Source organism: Emys orbicularis, unplaced genomic scaffold (genome assembly GCF_028017835.1).
Source record: "Emys orbicularis isolate rEmyOrb1 unplaced genomic scaffold, rEmyOrb1.hap1 scaffold_94, whole genome shotgun sequence".
Taxonomy (NCBI): Eukaryota; Metazoa; Chordata; order Testudines; family Emydidae; genus Emys; species Emys orbicularis.
The window spans coordinates 44,533-65,888 of NW_027045201.1; the positions used below are offsets into that span (position 1 = coordinate 44,533).

Genomic DNA, 21,356 nt, shown 5'->3' on the forward strand with positions numbered 1-21,356 from the left:
ACTCGGCACTAACCTTCCCGTGGCCCCACCCCCGGGAGGGACGTCAACATGACTCAGCAACCCCCCCCCCACCGCCCTTGGGCTGTTTCCTTCATTAGCCACCCCCCGCCGCGGGGCTGAGCGCATGTGACGCACCAAATATCCCCCAGCAGAAAGGGAGAGAACCCAGGAGTCCTGGCTCCCAGCCCCCCGCGTCTAACCACTAGACCCCACTCCCCTCCCAGAGCCAGGGAGGGAACCCAGGAGTCCTGGCTCCCAGCCCCCCCTGCTCTAACCGCTAGACCCCACTCCCCTCCCAGAGCCAGGGAGTGAACCCAGGAGTCCTGGCTCCCAGCCCCCCCGCTCTAACCACCAGACCCCACTCCCCTCCCAGAGCCAGGGAGTGAACCCAGGAGTCCTGGCTCCCAGCCCCCCGCGTCTAACCACTAGACCCCACTCCCTTCCCAGAGCCAGGGAGTGAACCCAGGAGTCCTGGCTCCCAGCCCCCCGCGTCTAACCACTAGACCCCACTCCCTTCCCCAGAGCCAGGGAGTGAACCCAGGAGTCCTGGCTCCCAGCCCCCCCTGCTCTAACCGCCAGACCCCACTCCCCTCCCAGAGCCAGGGAGTGAACCCAGGAGTCCTGGCTCCCAGCCCCCCGCTCTAACCACCAGACCCCACTCCCTCCCAGAGCCAGGGAGTGAACCCAGGAGTCCTGGCTCCCAGCCCCCCCGCTCTAACCACTAGACCCCACTCCCTCCCAGAGCCAGGGGAGTGAACCCAGGAGTCCTGGCTCCCAGCCCCCCGCTCTAACCACTAGACCCCACTCCCCTCCCAGAGCCAGGGAGTGAACCCAGGAGTCCTGGCTCCCAGCCCCCCGCTCTAACCACTAGACCCCCACTCCCCTCCCAGAGCCAGGGAGTGAACCCAGGAGTCCTGGCTCCCAGCCCCCCCGCTCTAACCACTCGACCCCACTCCCCTCCCAGAGCCAGGGAGTGAACCCAGGAGTCCTGGCTCCCAGCCCCCGCTCTAACCACTCGACCCCACTCCCCTCCCAGAGCCAGGGAGTGAACCCAGGAGTCCTGGCTCCCAGCTCCCCCGGCTCTAACCACTAGACCCCACTTCCCTCCCAGACCTGGGGAGAGAACCCAGGAGTACTGGCTCCCCCCCCGCCTGTTTCCCCGGGGTCAGGGTCTCTGGGTTCCTGTTTTCGGGGCTCAGCGGCGGATCCGGTCCGAGCCGGTTCCCTGGGGCCAGTCACGGGGCTGTGGGGTGGGGGTGGGGTTAGTTTATGAACTAGGGCTGGGAACAGGCTGGGGGTCAGCGGGGTTCGGGGTGGGGAACGTCGTAAAGGGGCCGGTTGGGGCTGGCTGGGCCCGGAGGGGGGGGGGCACTGGGAGCGGCTCGGCGGGGGGGCACCAGGAGCGGCTGGGCCCACAGGGAGACCGGGGGGGGTGGGGGTGGGGAGGCGTCCGTGGGTCGGGCAGTTTCTGCTGAGTTCAGCTCTCACGGGTAGGGGCGCGTGACGGGCGGGCGAGGAAATGGGGAAATGGGAGCGATTGGAAGGTCAAGTGGGTCAGAGGAGGGCGGGGGCTGGGAGCCCGGACACCTGGGTTCTCTCGCAGGGGAGTGGGGTCTAGTGGTTAGAGTGGGGCAAGGGGGGCACTGGGACCCCCGGATGCCTGGGTTTGCTCACTGGGAGGGGAGTGGGGTCTAGTGATTAGAGCAGGACAGGGGGCAGGGCTGGGAGCCCGGATGCCTGGGTTCTCTTGCTGGGAGGGGAGTGGGGTCCAGTGGTTAGAACGGGTGCGGGGGGGGGGGGGGGGGCTGGGAGCCGGACGCCTGGGTTCTCTATGTCTGGTTGCTGGAGGCGTCTCCTTTGCCTGCAGGACCGAGCGCTTCTCCCTCCACGGGGTAGGAAATTCCCGAGGGAGCCGGGCAGGGTCCTGCTGTCCCCCACTGGCCTTCGAATCCAGGGCTCCCGCCTGCTCTCAGCCAGCCCCTGCTCCCCCACCCGGCTCTTCCCCCCAGCCCCTCCCCGTCTGTTCACACACACCCCAGACACCCCCAGCCGCAGCCGCCTCCTTCCCGGCATTGCCGCTGGGCAGGTGGCTCGGGGGATGGGAGGTTCCAGCGTCTCTGCATCTGGGGTGCAGCCCCCCATCTTCTCAGCGCGCCCCCCCCACCCCCCGGCGCTGGGCGCTGGAGGGAACCCGGGACGATGCCGAGCCCAGGACAGGTGAGACCATCTGGCTTGGCCCCGCGCCGGCACCCGACCCGAACCTGACGGGCCCAGGACCTGGCCCATGCAGCAGGGCTGGTGTTTCATTTAAAGCCCCGAGCTCCGGGAGTCCTAGGATTTATTTATCCTTTTAGGCAAAGACAAATGGCCTTTGTGGGGCACCAGGCCCGTCCCCCACCCCCTGAAAAAAAGAGGTAAGACCGTTATTGTTTTTTAAAACTCAAAAGCCAGACGTCTCCCATCCCATAGCAAATCTTTAGCCCCGGTGCTCTCCCTAAGCTGTCAGGGGGAACCTGGCTCCTGGGGGTGGGGGGCAGCTCCCCCCAGCCCTGCCGGTGCCCCTCACTCCCGATCCTCACCCCCCTCCTACCCCAGCCCTGCCCCCACCCCAGCCCTGACGGTGCCCCTCACTCCCGACCTGCAGCCCCCTCCTACCCTAGCCCTGAGGTCCCCCCTCCCAGAGCCAGGGTAGAACCCAGGAGTCCTGGCGGGGGTCGAGGGTGGGGTTACCAGGTGTCCGGTTTTCGGCCACTGACCAGGCCGCTAAAAGTCAGTCGGTGGCGCCATGGGGCTGAGGCAGCTCCTGGAAACGGCCGGCTCCTGTACTCTGAACCCCTCGGTTCCAGCCCAGAGCCCCCTCCTGCACCCCAAACCCCTCATCCCTGGCCCCACCCCTCCCCACACCCCAACCCCCTGCCCCAGCCCGGTGAAAGTGAGTGAGGGGGAGGGGGAGCGAGCAACAGAGGGAGGGGATGGAGTGAGTAGGGGTGTGGCCTCGGAGAACCTAAGAGAAGGGGCGGGGTCTCGCAGAAGGGGCGGGGCAGGGGTGTTCGGTTTTGTGCCATTAGAAAGTTGGCAACTGTAGTTGGGCGTCACAAGGTCTTATTCAGCCGCCGAGCCATGAGTCAGCACCAGGCGGGCTGTAAGGGTGTGTGTGGGGGGGTCTGCGACGTTCTCCATAAGTGTGACTATGATGTAACTGGAATGTGCTTCGTGCACAAGGTCTCTTGTGGGATCATTACAAAGGTTATAAATCTGCTGAGTGTGATCATCCCATTTGTATAAACGTATCACTCTCGTATCTGAAACTAGGACTATGAAGTTAACTCTGAGGGCCTACTGTAATTATGCAAAGTGTGAGCCGTTAATGGTGGTTTGGGATCTTGATGGATCCCCTTAACCAGGACAATTGGTTGTAAATGGCTCTGTTTACTTGTAAGTCTTCCTGTATACATGGGTGCCAGCCAGTGGGTAATGAAGTCTCACGGGACATGTGATCATGTCACATGATACTGGAATCCATCTTTAACCTGGTGCTTTTCCATTTAGAAGGAGGGGTGGGAACCCAGAGAGACAAAGGATTCCCGCCTTGTGCCGAAGCTATGAAAGGGGGTGGAACAGAGCAAAGGGGGCCAGTCATGTGGAATCCCCTAGTTACCACCTAAGATGCCGGCTGGAACTAACAAGGACTGTACCCGGGGAAAGGATTGGGCCCAGACTAGGAAGGAGTCTAGTCTGTGAAAGAAGCTATTGGAACATCTCTGAGGGGGAGATTTACCTGTAATCAGTTTCTTAATGTATTAGGCTTAGACTTATGTGTTTTGTTTTATTTTGCTGGGTGACTTACTTTGTTCTGTCTGTTATTACTTGAAACCACTTAAATCCTACTTTTTATACTTCATAAAATCACTTGTGTTTATTAATTGACCCAGAGTAAGTGATTAATACCTGGGGGGGGGGGGGGCAAACAGCTGTGCATCTCTCTCTAGCAGTGTTATAGAGGGCGGACAATTCATGAGTTTACCCTGAATAAGCTTTATACAGAGTAAAATGGATTTATTTGGGGGTTGGATCCCATTGGGAGCTGGGTGTCTGGGTGCTGGAGATAGGTGACCTGCTGAGCAGTTTTGGGTTAAAGTCTGCAGCTTTGGGAACGTGGTTCAGACCCTGGGTCTGGGTTGCAGCAGGCTGGCGTGTCTGGCTCAACCAGGCAGGGAAAACGGGCTCAGAGGTAATCTCAGCTCAGCAGGTGACAGTCCCAAGTGGCGGGGAGGAGTGGGGGGTCTCTTTGACCAAACCCGTTACAGGGTCATTGGGGCGACATGTGAAGTCGGTCACCAAGGAAACAGAATATCACCATGGGGCCAGCTGGAAAACCAACCCTGCAGGTGGGTGATAAGAACTGGTGGGACCCCCTGCTGCTTGGAATGGGGGTGGGGGGGGTCAGTAAATGGCCCCCAGGGCACAGGCAGTGGTGGATTAGCCACTGAGCAGACAGGGCCCTGAAGGCCAGAGCCCCGGCTAGGCAGGTTGGGGGGCCTCGTGCCCCAACCCCGCTCCCCACAGCAGTGCCGGGCAGGTGGGATGAGGGGGGCCATGGTGCGGGGAAAGAGCGTCTCCTGTCTTGGGGCCGCAGTGTGGGGGGGCAGAAAGGAGCAAACAGGTTGCGGGGCTGCACTGGGTGGGCAGAACAGGGGAGACCCTGGGTGGAACGGGGCGGGGCCCTGGGAAAGGGGTGGGGCTGTGGGAGGGGTCACAGGCACAAGGGATGGAATGGGGGCGGGGCCGCAGGCAGAAGGGGCCGAATCGGGGGTGGGGCCGCAGACGGTAGGGGTGGAACGGGGCTGGGGCTGGGAAACGGGCGTGGCGGTGGGCGGGGCCTCCGCATAAGGGGGCGGGGCCACAGGGAGAAGGGGCGGAATGGGGGGGGCAGGGCAGCAGCCAGAAGGGGTGGAACGGGGGGTGGGCCCTGGGAAAGGGGTGGGGCTGTGGGCGGGGTCACAGGCGGGAGGGGTGGGAATGGGGGCGGGGCCACAGGCGGAATGGGGGTGGGGTGGGGCCCCCTCCTGCTCTGGCCCAGGGTCCCACGAAACCTTAATCCGCCCCTGGGCACAGGCACCAACTTTCATCTTTACAGGTGGGTGCCTCCATCCCTGTTCCGCCCCGAGGCCCCGCCCCCATTCTGCGCCTTCCCCCCAAGGCCTCGCCCCCACCCCCACCCCACCTCTTCCCGCCCCCCTTCTCCCCAGCACCTCCCGAACAGCCGGCGGGTGCTGAATGAGCACCCCCGGAGTCGGTGCCTTTGCCCCAAGGTCTGAACAGCCGCAGGGCAGAAGCTCCTGGGGGTGCCGGGGAGGGTTAGTAATTCCTGTGGCGCTTTGTCTTGTTGAGTCGGCAGCTGGGGAGGGCCGGGGGGGGGGGCTCAGGGGCTGTGGGGCTCTATGCCGGGGTGCTGGGAGGGGGCCGCATTCAGGGCAGGCTGCAGGACCCAGGGCTGAGAACCCCCCCACAGCCGGCGGGTCATTCACCACGTCGGTAACGAAACAGCTTCTGCGGCACCGGGCTGGTGAACCAGCCACCAAGTATCCCAGCTCCCCCCCGCATCCCACGCCGCGCCGGCGTCACTAATTAAAGCGACTGAAGTCAGCCCCAGTGATACTACGAGCACCTGGCGGCCCCGTGCGAAGCAGACGCTTGCCGGCGGGTCAGTGTCCGGTGCCTGAACTCGGCGCCGGCGTCGCCAGTACACACCGAACACGTGAGCCCGTCCCAGCCCCACGTGAACCCCTCAGCCTGGCACCCGATACGCGGGTTTGACAGACGAGGGAGATTTTGTCTGAAGCGCCAGGAGGAAAGGACAAGGGGAGGGAACAAACATCATGGAATGCGTCGGTTTCTTTATCCCAGGTTGTTTGTCTCCACCTAGAAACGGGGGGATCCCACTTTAACCCTTCGGCCGGCCTGGGGGGGACAGAACGTCCTGCCCCTGCCGGAGCTGGTCCATTGTCACGGGGATACGTGTTTTAGTTCAGTGGTTTCAAACCGTCGCTGGCGCTGCCCGGCTCAGGCAGGCTAGTCCCGACCTGTTCTGACACCGCGCTGCGCCCCGGAAGTGCCCACCAGCAGGTCCGGCTCCTAGGCAGGGGGGCCACAGGGCTCCAGGCGCTGCCCCCACCCTGAGCACCGGCTCCGCACTCCCATTGGCCCGAAACCAGCCAATAGGAGCTGAGGGGGGCGGTGCCTGCGGGTGAGAGACACGAGGATCCGTTTGCGCGCCCCAGCCTAGGAGACGGACCTGCCGCTGGGCACTTCAGGGGTGCGGCGCGGTCCCTGGTGCCGGGACAGGCGGGAAGCCTCCCTTAGCACCCCGCTGACCGGGAGCCGCCTGAAGTGAGCCCGCGCCCCGATCTACCCCAGCCCTGAGCCCCCCCAAACCTGGAGCCCCCTCCTGCACCCCAAACCCCTCATCCCTGGCCCTGCCCCAGAGCCCTGATCCCCTCCCACACCGCAACCCTCTGCCCCAGACCTGAGCCCCCCCTGCACCCCAAACTCCTCATCCCCAGTCCCACCCCAGAGCCTGCACTCGCAGCCCAGAGCCATGACCCCCTCCCACACCCCAACCCTCTGCCCCGGCCCTGAGCCCCCTCAAACCTGGAGCCCCTTCCTGCAGGCTGGAGTCCAAGGTCATAGGGCCCCACGCCAGCCCCGAGGTACTGGTCGCCGGCTGGCCCTGATGGAAATCGATCTCTTGTGTCACCCAGGACCCAGCAGGGCTGATCCCAGGGCGGAGGAGAGTCGCCCTCGGGAGGTTGTAACCACCATCGACCCCTCACACCCGCCGCTTGGAGCAAGATTTGCTGCAGCTGCCTAAGGGGGGAAACCGACCTGGTCGTGTCTCGAGTCCTGCAGCGCCAGGCTCCATATCAGGGCACTTGTGACCCCCCCCAAATTTGCAGAGCTCAGCATGCAGGTGGGGGGGGGGGATCCTGGCAGCAGGGGAGGGGGCAGTGTGGGGAGCACAGGCTGTGGGGGGGAGGAGCAGCTTGGGAGAGATCATGGTGCTGCGGGGCCAGAACGGGGGGCAGCAGGGCACAGGGGGGGCAGCAGGGCACTGGAGGGGCAGCAGGGGGAAATCGGGGCACAAGAGGGCAGCGGGGGGTGTGTGTGTGTTTTTCTCCACTGGCCTTTCAAAAAGTCACTAAAGTCTCGGCTGTTTTTCCCACTCGTTTATTTCTTTGCGGGGCTGTCAGCCGCGCTGAATCGCGGTTTTGGTCGCGCCGTTCGCTAAGAACTGACCCCACGGAGATGGGCGAGCGATGGGTCTGGCCGGTTTTCTGCATCGCTTTCGGTTATGCCGCGGGACACCCCGCGCACCGGCCTCCCTGCCGGTTGTGATGTCGGATTACAGACATTGACCCCATAGAAACACATGAACCAATGCGAGTGCAATCGACAGGCCGGAGCGGGCCGGGGCAGACGAACGTTTAGCAGATCTGGCACATAAATATCTTACAACGCCGGGTACAGCAGCACCGCGTGAACGCCGGCTCTCCGGTTCGGGGGACGTTGTCAATAATCTGGGCCCCGCTAAATTCACCGTCCAGTCTGGTCAATTTCACGGCCAGAGGGTTTCAAAATTGGTCAATTTCACGTTTTCAGCTGTTTACCTCTGAAATTTCACACTGTTGTAACCATGGGGTCCCCGACCCCAAAAGAGGATTGTCGGGGGGGGTGTCGCAAGCCTGCTGTAGGGTGGTCATGGGATTGGCCCCCTCACTTCTGTGCTGCCTTCGGAGCTGGGGCTCCCAGAAGCATGGAGGGGATCAAATTTCACGGGGAAGGGTCACGGTCCGTGACACGTTTTTCACGGTGGTGAAATTGGGAGGGGCCAATTGATAAGAAGCAGGCAGCATTCTCTGGTTTGTCGGGCGACTGGCCGAACGGGAAGTGGGCCCGAGTGGACTTGGAGGCGCTTTTGACATTGTTCGGTTTTCGAGGGCAGCGACGTAACACAAAGATAATTCTACATTCGCACGTTGCACTTTCCCGCTCGCACGACAGCCCCCGTGCGAGTGTTTAGCTTTTCTCCAGGGCAAATCTTTGTCCCCGGGACTCAGCCCGGAACGCACGTCAGAGCCCGCGCTGCGGTTGGTTTCAGTGTCTCGAGCTCCCGAAGTATCGATCCCCCATTCGAATGGGTCTTGCTCCCCTTGAACAGCGACGGTAAAAGGACGATTCGGCGCGACTGATTTTTTTAAATCGAGTTAATTTGTTGCGAGTTAATCGTGATTCATTGGCAGCCCTGATTATTTGTCCTTTTTCATTTGTGATTTTCTTTTTTTTTTTTTTTGCGGGGGGGGAGATGCTCACACGTTTTCCCCCCCCAGACCCCCCCAGTCTGCCTTCGCTTCTGCAGAGCTGGAGGCATCGGGTAATTCCCCCCCCCCCGTCCAGCCAGTGGGGTCTCTGCTGCAGAGCGGGGGCTGCTCTGTCCAGCTGCTGATGCCGTCCCCAGGGGGTGTCTGTGCCCCCCCTAGGCGGAGGAGGTGAGGTAGCTGAAGATGGAGTCCTGGCAAATGGAGGGGGGAGGTTAGTGGCAGATGTATGCGACCCTCCCCCACCCAGAGACACCCCCCCAGCACCCCCATGAGAGAGGGGGGCAGATGGGGGAAGGACTGCCGGGGGGGGGCAGCAGGCTGCGCCTGTGGGTGGAGGGAGGGGGTCCCTTTAGGGTGGGGGAGGGGTCCCAGAATGGGGGAGGGGAATCTCTGGGGTGGGGGAGGGGTCTCCGCACTCACCCAGCCCCCCTGGCGCTGGATCCAGGGGGCGACTCGCTCCCACAGGAAGTTTAGGGCCCAGTCGACCAGGGACCGGAGACAGTCAGACCCGCCCAGAGCCTGGGGGAGAGATTGTGTGTGTGTGTGGAGGGTGAGCGGCCAGCTGGGATCCCAGCCCCCACCCCCATCTGGGGAGAGAACCCAGGAGTCCTGGCTCCCAGTCCCCCCACACTCTAACCAACAGACCCCCCCCTCCCCTCCCAGAGCCAGAGAGAGAACCCAGGCATCCTGGCTCCCAGCGCCCCCCGCTCTAACCAACAGACCCTCCCCCCTCCAAGAGCCGGAGAACCCAGGTGTCCTGGCTCCCAGCCGCCCCCCCCCCCCGCTCTAACCACTAGCCCCCACTCCCTTCCCAGAGACGGGAGAGAACCCAGGCGTCCGGGCAGCGGGCACAGTGCCCCCCTCCCCCCATTACCTGGGCGATGACCCTGTAGGTGAAGTAGAAGAAGACGACGACTCTGCCCCAGTTGATGCCATCATGAAACACCTTCTCCGAGACCGTGGCCAGCGCCGGCAGGGGGGGCTGCCCCGCCATGCACTGTACCAAGCTGCAGGGAGAGGGGGCATCAGCGAGGGGCTGCGGGTCGGGAGTGAGGGGCACCGGCAGGTCTGAAGGGGGGGGGGCTGCGGGTCGGGAGTGAGGGGCACCGGCAGGTCTGAAGGGGGGGGGCTGCGAGTCGGGAGTGAGGGGCACCATCTGGACTTGGGTGGGGGGGGCTGCGGGTCGGGGTCTCCTCACCTGTCGATCTCGGGGTTCTGGCTCATGCTCCCCCATATCCGGTGCAGAGTCTCACGCAGGGACGTGACCCGGGGCCCATCGGGGGTGTCCTGGCCCCCCAGCTCCTCCATGGTGACCGACCGGGCCGGGGGGGACCCGGGGCCCTGCTGCTGGAGCAGGGACCGGACGAACCTGGAAGGGAACCAGCGGGGGTGGGTTACCGGGCCGTGGGGGGGGGGGGGGGGGCAGAGGAGGGTGTTGGAGGGGGAGGGCCTGTCGGAGGGAGGGGCTCAGGGGGTGGGATCTGGGAAGCGCTGGGGGTGCAGGAGAGAGACTCCAGGGGGAGGGGGCTGGGAAGTACTGGGGGGAAGGTGGGGGTGCAGGATACTCCAGGGGGAGGGGGCTGGGACGTTCTGAGTAATATCTCACGGAAAGGGGACAGGGCCGGAAGGAGGTTTCATTCACTCCCAGCCGGGTTCGGAAGAACTGGGACTGACCAGAGCTTGGGGATGCAGCCGGCTTTGTTCAGAGCAAGGGGGGCTGTTTGCTCAGGGCTCGGGGTGTCAGCAAACCAGGCTTGTCTATTGCTACAGCTTTGAGTCAAAGTTCAAAACAGGAGTCGGAGTATTTAGGGAGACACTTGAGGGAACTGGTATTATTGTCTCTCTGTCTCTTGGCAGGTTGTGGTAACCCGCAGCTGAGCTGTTCAATGGGTAAATGACCCTGTGCTAATTGCCAGGATGTTTGGGAGAAGGAAAGTGAAGCCGCTTGTTTTCTCGGGCCGAAAGGCTGCAGGAAATGTATAAAAACCCGGGACACGATCCTGCTTCATCTCAGATCCGCTTTGGGTTTCCAGAGGGGGAAACCCTGAGTCAGAAGGATCGAGATCCCCAGTCGCTGACCGGAGTCGCCCCGAATACGGACATTGGCCTGTAACCGATGGACTGTTTCTAAAAGGACTTTTGGCAACTACGAGCTCCTCTCTGCCCTGTACCTGAACCTCAAGAATTGAATTCAAGTCTGTCTGTACAGGGAGCGTTTAACCAACGCGCCCTCTCTTTTCTTTTTAAATACATGTTAGTTTACTTAACAAGGTGGTGTCGGTGGGGGAGGGGCCGTGGGGGCTCTGGTGAGGGAGGGGGCAGCAGGGGGCGCTGATGCGGGAGGGGGTGCTGGTGGGGAGGGGGCACGAGGGCACTGGTGAGGGAGGGGCCCGTGGAGGGGGAGGATTTGGGGCGCAGGGCAAAGCCGGGGTGCAGGTGAGAGACTCTAGGGGGAGGGGGTGCTGGTGGGGGAGGGGCCTGTGGAGGGTGAGGATTTGGGGGCACAGGGGAAAGCCGGGGTGCAGGTGAGAAGGTCTCAGGGACTCTCCCTGGGAAGAGGGTGCAGGGCAGGGGACTGTAGTGGCTGGGGGGAGGGGGGCAGAAGAAAGGTGCGGGGGGAGGGGCACGCGGGAGGGGAGGGGGCGGAGCTCCAGGGACCCCCGTTCCCAGGGGGGGTCCCCCACTTACCCCCGGAGCAGGGACGCCCCGATTTGCTTGATGCAGGAAATGCTCTCGGCACCTCAAAGGGAGAGAAAATTCATGGGGCTCCCTGCACAGAACCCAGGCGTCCGGGCTCCCAGCCCCTCCCCCACTAAAGCACCCCCCCCCCCAGCCGGGGATAGAACCCAGGCGTCCGGGCTCCCAGCCCCTCCCCCCAAGCCGGGGAAAGAACCCAGGAGTCCGGCCCCCCCCTCCAGTTTTCCCCGCGTGAATCGAAAGTGAAAGCTCCCCCCCCCCACGGGGGCTCCTACCGGTGGGGGATGGGCGAGCTGGGGCAAGCGGCAGCCCCCCGGCCTGGTGTGTCTCCATCCCGCTGCTGCCCCGGGACCCCGCCCGGCCTGACGCTGCAGGGCAGAATCCGCATCCCGCCCATTTACACGTGTCCTGCCCCGGGCCAGGAGCCAGGACTCCTGGGTTCTCTGCCCTGCTCGGGGAAGGGAGGGGGGAGGGGTTAGTGGTTAGAACAGGATGGGGGCTGGGAGCCAGGACTCCTGGGTTCTCTCCTTGGCTCAGGGAGGGGAGTGGGGGGTTAGTGGTTGGGGGCTGGGAGTCAGGACTCCTGGGTTCTCTCCCCAGTTCTAGGAGGGGAGGGGGATTTAGGGGCACGTGACAGCCTGGGCGGGGGGGAGGTTGTCGTGATCGATAGACGGGAAAACCGAGCGGTCGAAATCCCATGTTTCCGGCGTCCCATCCACCGATTTGTTTTTCACCAGCCCCCTGCACGGCCGGGGGTTGGAGGCAGACATGGGGCCCAGAATGGCGTGGCCAGGCCCCGGCGGGTGATACACGGGGGCCGGGGCGTCGCCAGTCCTGCCAAGAGCCAGGATCGGCGCGAAGTGGGACTGTGCGAACCGTGTGCATCGTGCAGTTGTGAACGTGTCATCGTGCTTTCGGTCACGACTACCCCAGGGTGCGTTCAGTGCGATCTCCATCCGCCCCGTCCGCTAACAGCGTGGCTGGGCCACGCCTGGATTGTGCTGGTTGGTTTGGGAAGTGAAGTGAAACTCGAATCCAAGGATGCATTCACACCACACCTGGGAAACCAGTCTGGGCCCAGAAACCAATGAACCCACATTGGGGTGTCACAGGTTACGCCTGATTGGTGGACAAAGCACAGAGAGGATGGGGGGTCTGTGGGCATGGGATCCCCCCAATCTAGGCCCCTGGGGTGCCGGGTTTGGCTGCAGAGTGAATCGCGTGTGCAAATCGTGCGGCGCCGTCGTGAAACGGGCTGCAATCACAAATAAGATATTTGTAAGGTTAACTGGAGGGGGGGCTCCTTGCCTGGGAGCCACTGGGCCAAGGGCCGGCCTTGTCTAGTGGGTTAGAGCAGCGGGGGCTGGGAGCCAGGACTCCTGGGTTCTCTCCCGGCTCTGGGAGGGGGCTGAGTGATAGGGGCCCCAATCCAGGCAGGGCTGACTGGCACTAGTGTCATGCAGCAGCTGTGGGGTTAATCCTTTCTTTGCGCTGGGGGGCTGGGCTCCAGCTGTGAGCCAGCCGCTAGGGGGGCGGGTGGGGAACTTCCCCTGCCCCATTGCTGCCCTGAAGGGGGCTCCCTGCCCCACCCGCTGGAGCAGCAGGAGCCAGGATGCCGGGGTTGATGGGCCCCTGAGTGTGACCCATGGGACTGAGAATAGAAACGGCGGGAGGTTCTGGCCCATGTCCCCCTCAGCTCCGCCAGCTGGGGGCACTGCCAGGGGGAAGGTCGCAGCACCAAGGGCACTGCCAGAGGGAAGCTCGCAGCACCTGTCCTGTTCCCCAGCCCCCACATAAGACCCGACCAGCTCCGTCCTTAGAGTTTATTTTATGTATTTTACACACAACCCCTCACCCTGGTATCAAAACAGCCACGGTAGAAAAAATTACAAAGGAAGAATCTTAAATACAGAGACCCCGGTTGGGGGCGAGATAGGGATTGGGGGGGGGACCACGACGGATGGGGGGGCAGACGGATGGATGGGGGGTGACGATCACTGAGTAAATACAAAAGAGAGATAAAAAAATCAGAGTCCAGAGGCACCAGCAGCCGAGGCCCCTGTGTGTGTGGGGGGGGGGGGAGATCTCTGCCCACTGTGGACCCCTCCCCCTGGCTGACCCCACCCCATTCTGATCCAGGGGGCGCAGCCACTAGCCGGGGTGGGGGACACCCCAGAGACAGTACATGGCTACCTCTAGGCAGAAAGTCAGTGCATGGGGGGACAGTGTGGGGGGCCCCCAGTGGGGAAGAGGGGTGAGGTACACCGGGGGGGGGGGGGCACAGAACAGGGATGGGAATGAGAAGAGGTTGAAATTATGTTTCCCCCAAATTCGTTACATCATCAGTTCCTTCCTATTAGCCCCGCCCCATCTGTGACATCATACACCCAACCCCCCACTCCATTACATCATCAGTCCCTTCCTATTAGCCCCGCCCCACCTGTGACATCATACACCCAACCCCCCACTCCATTACATCATCAGACCCTTCCTATTAGCCCCGCCCCACCAGTGACATCAGACACCCAACCCCCCACTCCATTACATCATCAGTCCCTTCCAATTAGCCCCGCCCCACCTGTGACATCACATATTCCCCAATCATTTCAAGTCCCACCCCCCTCCCCCCAGTTCATCGGCACATGCGTCTGCCCCAAGCCCCCCAGGGATGCTCCTGGCTCTGGAGCGTCTGCCCCCCGGGTTCAAAGGGCCAGTTGCAGCGGAGATCCCAGCCTAAGGGTGGGTGCTGGGGGGGGTGTGGGGGGGCGGGAAGCTCCAGATGTGCCAATAGCCCCCAGCAGCGTGTGCGCCCGGGGGGGGGGGAAGGAGGAGGGGAGGGACAACTCACCAGCTGCTCCCCTCTCATCCTCCACACCCCAAACCAGCCTTTCTGGGGGGGAAGGGGGTGCTAACCCAGGAACAGTTGCTCTGCCCCCCCCATCACAGCTGGGAGCAGCACCCTCCCCCAAGTTCCTGGCAACCCCCAGCCCCGACTGGTGGCTGCAGAGGGACATTCGGGGCAAATCTGGGAGCCGCCCACTGTCCCCCCCCCCAAGAGTTTACCAATGGGGTGAAGGGGGGCCACGGCTGCTAGGGAAGGGGGTCGGCCCCCATACCTGAGAACACACATCGCTTTAGAAACAGTATTAAGTTAATTACAGTACAAAGGCGTAGGGGGACCCGTCCCACCCGCCTCCCACTAGAAGCCGGGGTGGGGGGGGGTAATGGTGGGGGAGGGGGGAAGATGGGGCCAGTCCCCTCCCCCACTACAGTACTGTTGTGAGTGCTCTGTACAAGGATTCCCCTGCTATGGGGGCATCCCCAAAACCAGCCCCCCAGCAGGGCTTTGAGGGGGGCCCCAAGGCCGCGCTGGATGGAGGGGGCAACCGGCTTTTACACCCGGGGGAGGCGCTGTGCACAGCACTGGGGGGCGGGAGGACAGAGGCACCTGGCACTGGGGTACCCCGGACAGAGGCGCCTCATGGGGGGACCCTGCCAGACTGGGGGGGCATTGGAAATCCCCAGGGAGGTGCTATGGGGCGGGGGGGAGCTGAGCAGCAGAGGGGGAAGTCAAAAGAGGGGGGGCCCCTGACAGGTGTTTCGGGGAAGGAAACTGAGTCTGCCAGGTCACGGGCAGCCAGGCCTGAGCCCACCCCCCTCAGCTCCCCGCAGAACGGATCTCGCTGGGGGAACCAGCGCCGGACCTCGGCCCGAGTTCGGCCCCCGGAGCCGGCTCCGGCCCCCGAGATCTCGGCCCAGGATTCCCTGCGGGCAGCCAGCCCGGCAGGGAGTTAAACGCCGACCAGCCCCGGGTGGGGCTCAAGGCCTCTCAAGTCTCTGCCCCAGATGCAGGAGGGCGTCCGGCCCCACGGAGCGGCAGTGTCCACCGACGTCGGTCCCGATCCGGGAGGCGCAGCGCGGGGTCCCGAGAGGTTTGTTTCGAGTTGAGCACAAGGCACCGGGAATCGCGGAGGGAGTGAGGCTGGACGAGGGGAGCCGGCCCCGGGGAGCCCAGCGCAGTCTGGCCAGACATGGGGTGCCGCGGAGCGCACCCCACCCCCGCCCTACGACATCTTCCAGATGGTGAGGGAGGCGGTGAGCACGCCAGCAGCGAAGATGGTGATGGTCTGCCAGGTGGGCGTGCCGAAGTAGGAGAGGAGGCCGTCCTGGGGGGGGGGGAGAAGAGCAAAGGGCACCACTGAACCGTCATATGAATGAGGCTGACATGCGGCTGGCTCTGGGGTGGGGGCAGCGCCACACAACGGGTTTGGGATCGCTGGGAGGCAGCAGAGTCTAGTGCGTTTGGAACTGGGCTGGGAGCCAGGACTCCTGGGTTCTCTCCCCAACCCTGGGAGGAGAGTGGGGTCTAGTGATTAGAGCAGGGGGGGGCTGAGAGCCAGGACTCCTGGGTTCTCTCCCTGGCTCTGGGAGGGGAGTGGGGGTCTAGTGGTTAGAGCAGGGGGGGCCTGGGAGCCAGGACTCCTGGGTTCTCTCCCTGGCCCTTGCAGGGGAGTGGGGTCTAGTGGTGGTGGGGTGGGAAAGAGTGGGGGGGGCTGGGAGCCAGGACTTTAGACTCTGTCTTTGGACACATTGGCTCTGCATTGGTATCCCAGCTGGGTTTGTTTCGGGGGGGGACGGGACGCCCACAGGGCACTTTACACACACACACACACACCCCGTCAGCCCAGCACGAGTCAACTCTCCAGCGAGCCCTTCTCCTCGGCCAACGGTCGCCCCCGGCCATCAGCAAAACACCTCGGGGCCCTGTGACCTCGGACTCCAGCCTGGCCGGTGACTTTCCACGCGCAGGGGCTGGGTTTGGGCCCGTGGCCGAGGAGATAAACGACCCCGGAGACGTCTCCAGCGTGTCCCTGATTCTCCGGCCCGCGGATTTCCAAGCACGAGGAGCGTTTTATGCTACGGCGCGAGGCCCTGCCCAGCCCCTGCGTGTCTCCAGAGAGACGCCGCGAGCCGGCAGCCTGTCCCGTCCCTGCCGGGAACCCGCCCGAAGCTTTGTGGTTCCTGAACCCCAGTTAGAAGTGGAGGTTCGGGGACGGCCCGGGACACAGGCTGACCTGATTCCTTGGGACGGGGAGAAGCTGACGCAGGGTGAATTTGGTTTTCAGTCGCTAGACGCTGTTTTGTTAACGGTTTGGTGAATCTAACTGTAGAATAACCCACCGGCTTTGGAGGTGGTCACAACTTAGGCACCTTCGCTAGCTATGCAAATTAGGACAGTGCCTCATTTGCATGCAGCCTGGGGGGTAACGGGGGATGGAGGGCAGCCGGTGCTGGCTGGACTCACCCATCCTCCCTGGGCCTGGATCCAGGCCAGCACATGATCCCGGAGGTACTCCAACGTCCAGCCCACGATGGTCCGCACCAGCTCGGGGACCTTGGTGCACAGAGCCTGGGGGAAGAGGGGGGCAGCAGGGTAAGGGCAGCTGGTGAACCAGTGGGGGAGCACATTCAGGAGGGGAGGGGCAGTCGGGGGCTGTACAGGGGGGAGGGGTCTCACAGCCAGGGGGAGGGGTAGCAGAAGGGCTGTGGGGGGTGGGAGGGGAAGCAGAGGGCCACGGGGCAGGGGGTTCACAGCTGGGGGAGAGGAAGCGGGGGGGTCTCCCAGCCGCCCCACCTTGAGCACCAGCTTGCAGGCGAAGTAGAAAAGCGCCACGACCCGGCCCCAGTTGAAGGTCCCGTCGGAGAACATCTCGGCGGCCACGCGGAAGAAGACGTCCTTGGGGGCGTGGGCCCCCACCCGGTCAATCATACTGCAGGGGACAGAGGGTTAGAGCCAGGCCTGGGGGGGTGAGGGGGGGTGTTACCCCTCCACCGGGTGGGAGGAACAGAACCCGCTGGTTGCCGGGGGGAGGGGGACAATCCTGCCGCCCCAGAGGAAGAGGGGACGAAAAGGTGAGACCGCCTGCCTCAGTTTCCCCACTTGGGGAAGGGTTAACGTGGAAGAGGGGCCAGCTGGAATCAGGGAGGGTTGAGACTCGTCTGGGGGTGGATGGAGCGGGGAGCCAAAGGAGCTGGGGGAGACAGGCAGGCAGGTTGGGGGCTGCCCAGGGCAGAGAGATGGACCCAGGAGTCCCCAGGGGAGGGGGGCTCTGCTGGGGCTGACACAAGGCAGAGGGGGCTGCCCGAGGCCATAGAGCCCCCGGAACCGGATGGGGCAGGGGACGAGATGGGGGGGTGGCCCCCACCTCTGCAGTTCGGTGTTGTTGTCGAGCTCGTCCCCGATCCGCCGCAGGCACTCGCTCAGCCGCTTGGTGTTCTCGTCGCAGGGGGGGGGCTCCGGCCCCCCCAGCTCTGCCCGGCTCAGCTCCACGGCCTGGGAGTCCCCGCAGCGCTGGGCCCGGTCCCGGATGAACCTGCCGCGGGGGAGACGGGGTCAGCCGCGCGCCAGACGCTGAGACGCAGCCCCCAACCCCCAGCCCCGCAACAGGGCTCTGTCCCCTCCCCTGACACAGCCCCGTACCTGAACCCCCAGCCCCACGACACCCCCACCGACAGCCCCATACCTGAAACCCCAGGCTCACGACACCCCCACCGACAGCCCCATACCTGAACCCCCAGCCCCACGACACCCCCACCGACAGCCCCATACCTGAACCCCCAGCCCCACGACACCCCCACCGACAGCCCCATACCTGAAACCCCCAGCCTCACGACACCCCCACCGACAGCCCCATACCTGAAACCCCAGGCTCACGACACCCCCACCGACAGCCCCATACCTGAACCCCCAGCCCCACGACACCCCCACCGACAGCCCCATACCTGAAACCCCCAGCCTCACGACACCCCCACCGACAGCCCCATACCTGAACCCCCAGCCCTGTGATACAGCCCCATCCCCCCCAACAGCCCCGTACCTAATCCTCAAGCCCCCCAACACGGCCCCATCCCCCCTGACAGCCCCATACCTGAACCCCCAGCCCCACGACACAGCCCCCAAACCCTCTGACACGGCCCCGTCCCCCCCCCCGACAGCCCCATCCCTGAACCCCCAGCCCCACGACACCCCCGACAGCCCCATACCTGAACCCCCAGCCCCACGACACCCCCGACAGCCCCATACCTGAACCCCCAGCCCCACGACACCCCCGACAGCCCCATACCTGAACCCCCAGCCCCACGACACGACCCCGCTCACCCGTGCAGCAGAACCGCTCCCGTCTGCAGGATTTGATCCGACGTGGCCCCTGCACAGAGAGAGACCCGGGCCCGGAGCCCCCGTCACAGGGGGACCGAGGGGCTCCCGGCCCCCACCCGGGAGGGGACCCAGGCGTCCGGGCTCCCTCCCCACCCCCACACGAGAGGGGACCCAGGCGTCCGAGCCCCCTCCCCACCCCCACCCGGGAAAGGACCCAGGCGTCCGGGCTCCCTCCCCACCCCCACCCGGGAGAGGACCCAGGCGTCCGAGCCCCCTCCCCACCCGGGAGAGGACCCAGGCGTCCGAGCCCCCTCCTCACCCGAGAGGACCTAGGCGTCCGGGCTCCCTCCCCACCCCCACCCGGGAGAGGACCCAGGCGTCCGAGCCCCCTCCTCACCCGAGAGGACCCAGGCGTCCGGGCTCCCTCCCCACCCCGGAGGGGACCCAGGCGTCCGAGCCCCGCCCCCCGCTCACCGCCGCCCCCCCGGCCGCTCTCCCTCTCCCCGCCCGGAGCCGCCGCCATCGCTGCCCCCACGTGACCGCAGCCCGCCGGGCTCACGTGACCCGCGCGGGCGGGAGGGGGAGGAGCCGGGGGGTCACGTGAAGCGACGGGCGGGGCGGTGACGTGTCACGCGGGCGGAAGGGCACCGGTGGGGGCATGTGACGGGGGGGGAACCAGGAAGTGACGTCCCACGTAGGGGGGCTTAAAGGGACAGAGAAACGAGTGGGGGCCTGTGACCTATGACCCCTCTGTGACCTCTGACCTGTGTGGCCCAGCCCCGACCTTCCTATGACCCCTCTGTGACCCCCCCAACCCCTGGCCCTGCCCTGACCCCTCTGACTCCATGTGACCCTCTCCATGACCTCTGCCCCCCTGAACCCCTGTGACCCTCCCTGTGCCCCCATCCCATGTGACCTCTAACCCTGCCCCCCCATTGCCCGACTTGAGTGACCTCCGACCCAGCTCTGACCTTTTGACCCCTTTGTGACCCTCCCTGTGACCCGATCCTGTCTGTGCCCCTCCCGCAGCCCAGACATGTCCCCTGCCCCATGAGCCCCGGGGACGAGACCCGCCCGGCTGGGGGCCGCGCCGTGGGCGCCGGGGACGAGACCCGCCCGGCTGGGGGCCGCGCCGTGGGCACCGGGGACGAGACCCGCCCGGCTGGGGGCCGCGCCGTGGGCACCGGGGACGAGACCCGCCCGGCTGGGGGCTGCGCTGTGAGCCTGGGGACGAGACCCGCCCGGCTGAGGGCCGCGCCGTGGGTGCCGGGGACGAGACCCGCCCGGCTGGGGGCTGCGCTGTGAGCCCCGGGACTGAGACCCGCCCGGCTGGGGGCCGCGCCGTGGGTGCCGGGGACGAGGCCCGCCCGGCTCGGGGCCGCGCTGTGAGCCCCGGGACTGAGACCCGCCCGGCTGGGGGCCGCGCCGTGGGTGCCGGGGACGAGGCCCGCCCGGCTCGGGTCATGCTGCCGGCATTGCAGACAAGAGCCTCAGCCACACGCCTGTGAGCTGCGAGAGGCAGGCGTTGGCCCCACTCCATTGCCCTGCTGGCATGACTGAGCAGTGCCAGTGTGGGGTGCCGGGGGCAGCACAGCTGGTGCCACCCGCATGCCATGGCGTATCGCCAGGGAGCAGCCAGCACCTCGGGCCCACGTGACCCCAGGGTACCGGGCAGGGCTGCTGCCCCCATATCTTCCCCCCACGGCCGCCATCACCTGTGGCTCCCTGGCTCCTGCCTGGGGTGCGCCCAGGCTGGCAGAGCAGGCCAGCGCCCGCCCTCTGGTCTCTGCCCGCAGGCTTGCAATCACCACCCTGCTCGGCGTGAACAAAACACCTTTATTTTTCAGGCAAGAATAGCACCGTGAAAACAATACAGTCAGTAACACACCCTCCCGCACCCACCTGCTGAGGGGCTGTGGTTCCCCGTCCCCCCCGTGGAATCCAGCCCATCCCTGGCCCCCGCGGGCCAGCGAGAGCTCCCAGAGCGGGCAAGAGATTTCCAGACACCACACCCCCCCACTGCTTAGTACCCCAGCGAGATCGCCCTGCTCTGAGAAATTTACAATCTAAACAGATCAAGGAAGCGCGACCCCCATTTTACAGATGGGGAAAACTGAGGCCCAGCAAGGCAGGGGAGCCGGTGGCCAGGGCAAGAATTGAACCCAGGAGTCCGGAGGCCTGGCCCAGCCCCCTCCCCGCACGTACCGTTGTGGCTGTCGGGTGAGTCTTGTAGTGTCTGTCAGACAGAATCTTCTCCATCCAGGGCCGGTGGGTCAGACGCAGAGAGGGGCTGAGCCCAGGAGAGCTAACGAGGCACCTTGGAGCAGGGGGAGGAGGGGAATGGAGCCATGGGGGGTGGATAGATGGGGATTGGATGGCGTGAGGGATGGACGGGGAATGGCTAGATGACAATACATTAATGCTGTGGGGCTCAGCCCCTCTCTGTTCTTAGCCCTGGATCCTATGGGGTGACCCCTCCCCCCGTTAGCAGGAGGGGGAATAAGACCCACCCCCCGGCCCACCAAAACACGCCAGGACCAGCAGCATTGTGGCAACTTTCCCTTTAAAAAGAGGCCCCAGGTGTCCGACTGCCGCCCCTCCTAGTCCAGAGCAGTGCAATGCGGGAGCCAGATCCAGCAGGGCCAGCCAGCCCCGGCTCCCCCATGGCACTGTTGCTACCATTAGTGTAGACAGCAGCGGCCCCCCGCCCAACACAGCAGCTGGATCCAGCCTGGGCTTTCCCCTCCGCATTGTGGCAGCAACGGGTGTAAATAGCAGCTGCCTCATCAGGCCTCCCGTCCCACTACCCTAGACTCGCCCCCATTGTACATGGTTTCCATGCACACGCTATGGGGCAGACACCGCCGCCGTCCCCCCCCCCCCCCGGTGTCTTCCCGGCAGGATGAACCTGCCCCTCAACCCTCATTGGCGAGATGGGCGGCAGCAGGGGGGCCCTCGGGCTGTGGCTGTCAATGGCCTGGCTCCCAACAACAAAATCTGGCCCCATATCTTGGCAATAGACGCCCCCGTCTGCCCCAGAGGCTTAGGCACTTGTGTGGGGCCCAGCTAGGCCAGGCTTGGCACGAGTGGGGGGCTGGTGGCTCCAGCCCCGACAGCAGAGG

At 64.7% G+C, this 21,356-nt stretch overlaps 2 protein-coding genes across 3 annotated transcripts; both read right to left on the reverse strand.

The window, feature by feature from the left end:
• Nucleotides 1–7,212: 7,212 nt before the first annotated feature.
• LOC135895118 (apoptosis regulator BAX-like) lies at nt 7,213–11,431 on the reverse strand. Of its 2 annotated transcripts, XM_065423188.1 has the most exons (6): nt 11,351–11,431; nt 11,067–11,118; nt 9,577–9,747; nt 9,253–9,385; nt 8,799–8,897; nt 7,213–8,569 (listed from the first exon to the last, which is right to left on the reverse strand). In XM_065423188.1, exons 1-6 carry the CDS (start codon nt 11,406–11,408, stop codon nt 8,534–8,536), a joined length of 549 nt encoding a protein of 182 aa, XP_065279260.1. In that variant the 5' UTR covers nt 11,409–11,431; the 3' UTR covers nt 7,213–8,533. The 2 variants fall into 2 exon arrangements, with proteins under 2 accessions (XP_065279260.1, XP_065279261.1); XM_065423189.1 differs by lacking the exon at nt 8,799–8,897.
• Nucleotides 11,432–15,120: 3,689 nt separating this feature from the next.
• On the reverse strand, nt 15,121–18,757 carry LOC135895116 (apoptosis regulator BAX-like). Its single transcript, XM_065423185.1, has 6 exons — nt 18,709–18,757; nt 18,235–18,283; nt 17,282–17,449; nt 16,711–16,846; nt 16,381–16,485; nt 15,121–15,241 (listed from the first exon to the last, which is right to left on the reverse strand). Exons 1-6 carry the CDS (start codon nt 18,755–18,757, stop codon nt 15,140–15,142), a joined length of 609 nt encoding a protein of 202 aa, XP_065279257.1. The 3' UTR covers nt 15,121–15,139.
• Between the last annotated feature and the right edge of the window lie 2,599 nt (nt 18,758–21,356).